An 8,050-nucleotide genomic window follows, 5' to 3' on the forward strand; every position below is an offset into this window, starting at 1 on the left:
TGTCATTACCGCATGTATTTTCGCACATTACAAAATTTTTTTGCTAACATTTTATTTTGTTGAATATTGCAAGCAAAATTCACCATAATAAATGTTTACTGCAACTTTGGGTAGATGATATGTTCGTATACGTTTCTCGTATTACTTGTTCCAATTGATGTGGTTGTATGCTCTGCAGAAGTACGCTTGTAATTTGTAATATTCAGCTGTTGTTAAATTATGCTCTAACCATTATCGTTTCATCTGCAGTTATTATGGAATTTCAATTTTTGGTGCCCGAGAATGTACGGTTGCCGGCTCGTATCTCGCAATGGAGCAACTTGAAGTACATAAAAATAGTGATGGATAACTTTGACGATCAACTTCGGGCTGACTTTCGCGACTCCTACCTTGGGTTTCTCGTTGACGTTCCGGAGATCCAATTCTCCTCTAAGCTAATCTAGGCATTGGTGTACCGAGGGATCCATTGCGATAAGTCCCATGAGTTGTGGTTCAACGTGTAAGGCCACCTTACCCGGTTTGAACTGTAGGAGTATGATATCGTCACTAGACTGCATGCTGGGTCATTTTTGGAGGGCGATCGATATACAAAGGCATTGGAGAAGAGGAGGCTGAAGGAAAAATATTTCAAATTGCTGGAGAAAATTTCATTTGCCCAGTTGGAGAAGGCCTTTCTCCGCGCATCGACACCCCGGGCAGATAGATACAAGCTTGGGCTTGCTCTAATTGTGGAAGGAGTTATCACAGCTCCAAACAATAATGTCGGTGTTGATGAGGACACGCTTGCCATCGTGGACGACCTGGAGCTGTTTTTTTCGTACCCCTAGACCAAAGTGGGGTATAGGCGTTTGTTGAAGGGATTCCGGGATACTTGGACACCTAAAATGAGCGATGCGAAGACGAAGAACGAGAAGGACGTCAGTTACACAATTCATGGATTTTCGATCGTCATGCAAGTACGAACAACATTATGTTTATGTGTTTTGTTTGTCAGTATTAGACCATGCCTCCATAGTGTTTGGACGGATATTAATGCGACATTTTTTTTGTTATCGTCCGGACAGATTTGGGCATATGAGGCTATGCCCGAACTCGGAGAACGCTTCGGTGAGCGTGTGGGTGAACGCTCGCCTCGGCTTCCGTGCTGGACCTCCACCAAACAACCGCAGCAGCGTACATACGATGCATTATTCAGGAACGTACAGGTCATGGACATTTTTCATTTGCCTTTCCATTCTTTTATTTAATTGGGAATAGTATGCATTATATTTTAACTATATGTTCTCCCCTGTTGCTACAGCTATACGTGCACACCACACTGTGTCCCACGGAAGCTGAGCGCAATCGGCCATACATCGCCAGTTTGGTGTCGTTCCCTGACTGTCCAGTGCAATTTTTGGACGACCTCACTAGGAGGGTTGTCGATCCACAGTTCCATGAGTCGGCACCAGCTAGTGAGAGAGATGACGGTAGCGATGAGGGTGACGGGCATGACAACGAGTCTGGTGCAGGGGTCGAGGACGTTGACACATCCGCGAGCGATGGCCATCAAATACCGAAGGGCAACAGGGACGATGGGTCTAAGCCTGATGATAGTGGAGAAAGCGGTCGCGACCCCTCCAGCGAGATTAGTGGTAGTGACAGCGAGGACGAAGTGGATGCCTCGGGACGGCAGTCGAGCGCATTACCCACATCTTGGGTTCAGGGTACGCGTGGTGGAGCGACTTTGACGAGGGAGGACGTGGAGGGCATGTTGTATGACCAGCGCATCCTCTTCGAGATGAGGTTGCGGACCGTGAAACTTGAAATCATACAGCACGTCACCGAGGAGTTCGCCAAACCGAGGGACTTCATATCTACCTTGGTGCCCCCATCTAGTGGCACCTCCATTTTCGCTGCAGCTCCAGTCATGAATGAGCCAAACCTTTGGGACGACCCCCACGAAGGTATGATTTTATGTTACTGTTACTTCCATTTACAACATGTGTACAATTTTTCCTATGCGTTTGCTTACAAATGTATTTTTGAAATTGCCAAATTACTTAGATGTACATGGAGGTGACATGGACCTGTGCCCGGATGACGGTGGCCGTCCTTCCCCTATCGGGAACTTGGAGGTGAATGATATGTCCGTTAGTTCTATGTAACACATTTTTTGTCTTCGATGTCATGTCATCTCGTGATATGCTACTCTATTGAATTTGACTGTAATACTAATTTTTTTTTGTTTCCAAGTAGACGGGCAAGGCAGCGACGTACAGAGCCCGCATGACGACGACCGTGCTGACAAGGCTGAAATGCAGGAGGGGAATGGTACGTGCATAAATTTTGTATTTTATGTAATCTCCTCTCGTGATATCTTTCTTGTCCTATTATATCGCCTTTACTTACTGTCTTCAATTTAAGTCGTTCAATAATTTATTATTTGTTTTCGAGTAGCCGGGGAAGGCAGCAACAAACGGAGCACACACGACGACGACCATGCAGACGAGGGTGAAATGCATGTGGTGAACGGTATGTTCGTTATTTTTTTCAACTTCTGTCGTCTCATTTCGTCGTACGCATATGTATTCAATTTCACTCGTTCATTCATTTGTTCTCTGTCTTCCAGAGGACGATGATCGTACGGAGGAGGGTGACATGCAGGACGTGAACGGTACATGCGTAATTTTTTCCAACTTCTGTGATTTAGGTTCTATTACCAAACACTTCCCCCCTACACAAATGATAATTCATATTTTGTGTTTGTCCATTTCACCTAATTTCCTTTGAACTAGTTTTAGGAGAGACTATCTCCACCCTCCCCAGCGATGACAACGAGGAAGGCCCATCGACCCATGACGTCACGGAGGTGGACGGTATGTGCTTTTTTTCCTTCAATAATCTTATTCCACGACTATGTGGCGTCGTTCACACAGAAACGTTTCACTAAAATGCTGAAATATTTTATATGTGTGCTGACACAGAGTTACCGGCAGAAGTGACCGTACCGGAGAAGGGAGGCAATGTGGGCAGCACAAACAGGCAGCGATCGACTCGTGTTCGACGTCCTGCACCACCTAACCGGACGCCATACACGAGGGGAAGGGCAAAGAGAGTAAAGAAATGAGTGAGTTCAAGTGGTTTGGTAAGGTCTGATGTAGTAGTAGATACGTTGTTGGTAACAAAGACATGCTTTGAATTTGGTTTGATTTATGAACGGATACGTTTGCTCACCCATATGCTACACGTTAAATTGTCTTATGTACAGTATATAAATATTTAGTGCAAGCATGGGATGGTATTGTCAGTACATTTTGTGTGTATGCGTTGACGACATAATGTATTTACTGTTTCTGAAATATGGTACACGTTAAAATGTTTTATGTAGAGTACATATCGTTTTGCTATAATACATGTTTAGTGCAAGCATGGGATGGTAGTGTCGGTAAATTTTGTGTGTATGCGTTGACGACATAATGCATGTATTGTTCATGAAATGTGAAAGGGTACATCAACATCATAACTAAAATGAATATATCATCACTCTTAGACATCCCAGTCATATGACTTGTCAACACGAACTGACGATTTTTCCTGTTAGAGTCCTCACAAAAATCTGCATGCCTACCCGCAACGTCAGCACGATGTGCAAAGTTGACTCCTGGTCTGGTAGGATTCTTTCCTTGTCCTGAACTGTAGCTTTAACATTATCGCTGGTGTCCGAGCTTTCACCTTCACGGGTTATTGTCTTCCAAGTAAGGGTTTTAACAATAATCTGCCTGCCACCACCAAGCCTCAACGCGAAGTGGAGTGTGGACTCCTTATGAATTTTATAGTCGCCCGAACTACGGCCATCCGAAGCTGTTAACCAGCGAACATGAGCCTTTGTGTTGGTCTGGTGCGATGCCTTCCTCGTCTTGTATGTTGGCTTCACCATAATATTTATGGCCTGTAATGTTTATGATATGTGAAAGGGTTCATTTTTTGGTCATTAGATTGCCTGCACGTTTTCTACTCCATGGGTGAGTACATTTTCTGGTTCTTACGTTGATTGGATGGATAGTTACGAACTTGCTCTGCTTAGTCATTTCACTTTAATAGACACCTGATGCATGTAGGCAGCTGATTAATTCGGAGGACTGATTTTTCAGTTGAGCATGTGCTTTCATCGAGGTGTGATGACGAATTTTTGTACAATGATGAAGAGGTGTAGTTAATAGCACCAAATAATAGTCAAAGGGATTTAAACCTGGGTTCATACCTGAAGGTGCAACTGTGGAGACAATTACATCGTATCACATATGATGTGGTTAATGATATCAAAGGGGTTTATGAGATTACTTCAATTCCAAATGGGGATATGGTTAAGTGGAACGCACATTGAGATATGACATTTGTTTGTACTCTAATTAATTTGATGTTCATGGTACTTGATGAAGTAGTAGTATTCTGTAATTTCATTTCATTGGAATTGAAGGTGTTATACCTGCACAAATGAGTCATGGAATGAAATTATCTTGTGTGTAATGAAGTGTGGTCGACCGATCGAGGACAATGATTATTGTAAAATTTGCATTACCGTAGAATGAAAAATTCGATGTTATCTTTGCTATGTTGGCCCCAACATTACAACCGATTTATGTTTATTTCGACATGCGTTTTAGTATAAATTCACTTGTTCGTAGAAAGTAAAGTTTATTTTAAAAATGGCTTGTAAAGTCATCCAATGTTCATCTTCATTGGCAGGGACATTAATTTTATCAATTTTTCATGCAATTCATATGATTTATAATTTAAAAACGGTATTCAATTGTGACTAAGGACTACAAAAATTCTGTTAAGTAATGTAAGTACAAAGTCATTGCAGGAATGTTGCCATTGAAGGTATTGCACATGTGTACAATTTACTCATAATTCTCACCATTTATGGACTACATTAAAGTACACTTACACCCTTAACCATCACACCAATGGTCAATCAAGTGTTAAGTAGAAATGAAATGGTGGTTGGTTGGTAAATTGCTTTGAATGTCCTCATATACCTCCAATATAAAGCAAGGCTTGCACTCTTCAAGTGGGATCTATGAAACTCTTTCTGAGGCATCTTGTAGCAGGAATGTATCAAAGTATTTGAAGTTTGTTTCTTCGTACAAAAATAATGGCATCGTCCATGGGAAGCAATTCACCGCTGGCACTTCAGGAGCCGATGCCGACACCCGGTTCAACCGCGCTATGTCCCATCGTAATTTCTTCGAACGATGAGGAAGTGAGTTCGAATGGTGGTAGGAGAGCCATCACCGTCGTTCCCTTTCCGAACCTGGACAAAGTTGCAAGTGATGAAGGTGAGTCTCCGAGAAATGTGCTTGAATAGGTCGTCCCATTTATGGATGCAGACGAAGTTCAACGTTACGAGGATGAGGAGCAAGGTCGCGTTCCATCGCCCGAGGTAATTGTCATCAACTCGGATGATGACGGTGGGGAAGAAAGTTCAAGTGTTAGCTCCGAGTGAAGAGTCCGGCTTTGTTGCGTGTGTGGGTTTCTATGTATGTATGTATAGTGGTTTTTTGTAACAGATGGATTTTGTAACGCTTAACCAATTCTGTAGCAAGTAGGAAACTCCCATTGGCAAGTTATGTGTTTTTTGTGTTTTGTTAGGTGGAGCGTCGCACAACTGTCGAGAATGGCAGGTACCATCTGTCGGGGTTTACTGGCAAATTTTCTGTGTATGTAGTATGCATATTCATATAACATGTAGTTTGGGTTAAAAAACACAACCTAATGTGTACATTGATTGTAGTTTGCAAACTTTGCGGACAGTGTTATGCGCTATAAATGATGTGTTCGTAATATGCATTTCAAAGGAAACTTATATAATGGTTGAATTTTTCATATTCCATACATTCTATTTACATGTGTCAACAATGGCAACAATGTTATGCACAACAAAATTGTATTTTGGTTCGAGACAGCTATACAGTATGTTGTGCCTATTTGCGTTCTGTAATTAACATAACAAAGAATAATGTTTACGCGTAAGAGAATGAAAACAGCAATCCAATATTTACATTGTCATATACAAACAACATCGAGGGAACACTTCACTTACAACTTCAACCACTCACGTACAAAATGCTGCTTACATCGGACGTGCTACAGTGTAGTTCGAACATGTGGTCCGGTTATGACCAAGTCCACCGCAGCGAGTGCATTTCTTGAGCCGTGTGGTGTGCTTGTGTCTAGATTGCTTACGTCATGTGGGTGGTCTTCCTGGAGGACGACGCACACTAGGGGGCATAATAGGAGTACCTGTAATTTCGGGTGGAACATTCCAGTCTTCTTCACGCTGAATAGGATATATAGCTTCTCCATAGGCACCCTTCCAATACTCGGATGTGTAATATAGTGAGCAGAGATCGTACAATGATTTACCTCTCAAACAAGTAGCACGGGTTGCATGAACGCACGTCATACGATTCAGCTGGAACTCACGACAAGTGCACGTCTTTTCGGAGAAGTCTACAATGTCCGTGTCATTGGATATTCCAACTTGTATTAAGTTTTTTGTCAAGCCATGCGCTCGCAGCCTAGTACCTGCTTCGAACGTCGTCCGTAACTCATTCTCCATCGTTGGTGACAGAATAGTACTGCATGCGGTTGCACTTGCTCGACGTTCATAAAATCACTTCTGCATAGTATGCCGAATGTGTTCCACTAAGCACGTGATCGGCAACGAACGGGCATGTCTCAACATTGAGTTCAAAGATTCTGCGTTGTTGTTGGTCAAAATGTTGTACCGTTGGCCAACAAATAGTGCACGTGTCCAAAATGGGAAACTTGCTTGCTCCAAGTACTCTTATGCTCTTGCACTAACCCTACAAAGCTGTCCCATAAGTCTTTCAAACTCTTCGGTCCGGTAAGTTCTTGCGGCTCTTTTGAATAGAAATATTGAACTTGCATTGTTGTACTGCTGGATTAAATTCTTTTCCATATGCCAAACACAACACTCGTGGTGAGCCCGAGGAAATAGGTGAGCAATGGCATTTTCAATACTATTTTTCATGTCGGAAACAAACACCAATTCGTCCGAGTCACCTACAAGATCTTTCAAATTTGATAAAAACCACATCCACGATTTATTCATTTCGGCATCAACAATCCCCCACGCTAACGGATAAATCTGTTTGTTGGCGTCTTGAGCAGTTGCCAATAGAAGAGTACCTTTATACGGACTTTTCAAGTGACTGCTGTCAACACAAATAACGGGCCTCATGTACTGCAAGTAACCCCGAATGCTTGCACCGAAAGCTAGGAAAAGGCAGTGAAACCTATTACAAGAATCTACTTCGATGTGCATTATTGCCCCCCGGGTTACTCTCTCCTAGGATGTAACAGTACGAAGAAAGTTTTTGAAAACTATCACCCGGTGTACCATGTAGCAAATGTAAAGCAGCGATCTTTCCCTGACGTGCTTGATGATAACTAATTTTCACACCAAACTCACGTTCTATGTCACGAGCAATAGCAGTAGGATCATACGATCCGTACGTATTATTCAATTTCCCCATAATCTGCTCAGCAATTACGGAACTGGTGGCATATCGATGTGCATTATGGCGATAATCTATGGAACATGTGTGCACATTGTTGAATTTGCGGATCATGAAGATGGCAGACTGCTTCACACTCGAAGCACGTAACATTCACTTACAATTATCGTCGGCACATACAACGGTTAACATTTTTTGGCTTAACCTGCTAACCTGAAATTGAAACTTCTCTCGCAACGTAAGTAGACGAATTCTCGAGTACAACTCTTTCTTAGTAAGAAAATATTTCCCTTTCGGTAAGATCCGGCGTATTCACAGTGGAAATCCAGTCACATGTATCCAAACTTTTGGAATGTGATAATAGTTCTTCATCAACATCAGCAATATTAGCAGTATTTGTACCATGTAAGGGATCGTCAAACATCTCATGTAATGGTGCAGTCCGAACATCGAAAATTGGAGTATCTGCTGCATTATTATTTGGGACACTTTGCTGATGATTGAGTTCGTAGTCCTGTACG

General features: G+C 42.4%; 3 protein-coding genes across 3 annotated transcripts; all 3 read right to left on the reverse strand.

The window, feature by feature from the left end:
- Positions 1-3,553: 3,553 nt before the first annotated feature.
- On the reverse strand, positions 3,554-5,086 carry LOC111390728 (polyubiquitin-like). Its single transcript, XM_023015819.1, has 4 exons — positions 5,025-5,086; positions 4,387-4,468; positions 4,244-4,255; positions 3,554-3,931 (listed from the first exon to the last, which is right to left on the reverse strand). Exons 1-4 carry the CDS (start codon positions 5,084-5,086, stop codon positions 3,554-3,556), a joined length of 534 nt encoding a protein of 177 aa, XP_022871587.1.
- A 1,146-nt stretch (positions 5,087-6,232) lies between these two features.
- Positions 6,233-6,607, reverse strand: LOC111390729. The gene has a single exon (XM_023015820.1). It carries the CDS (start codon positions 6,605-6,607, stop codon positions 6,233-6,235), a length of 375 nt encoding a protein of 124 aa, XP_022871588.1.
- Positions 6,608-6,835: 228 nt separating this feature from the next.
- On the reverse strand, positions 6,836-7,682 carry LOC111390730. Its single transcript, XM_023015821.1, has 2 exons — positions 7,403-7,682; positions 6,836-7,287 (listed from the first exon to the last, which is right to left on the reverse strand). The coding sequence occupies exons 1-2, from the start codon at positions 7,680-7,682 to the stop codon at positions 6,836-6,838; spliced, it is 732 nt and encodes a 243-aa protein (XP_022871589.1).
- Between the last annotated feature and the right edge of the window lie 368 nt (positions 7,683-8,050).

Source organism: Olea europaea, unplaced genomic scaffold (assembly GCF_002742605.1).
Source record: "Olea europaea var. sylvestris unplaced genomic scaffold, O_europaea_v1 scaffold709, whole genome shotgun sequence".
NCBI lineage: Eukaryota > Viridiplantae > Streptophyta > Magnoliopsida > Lamiales > Oleaceae > Olea > Olea europaea.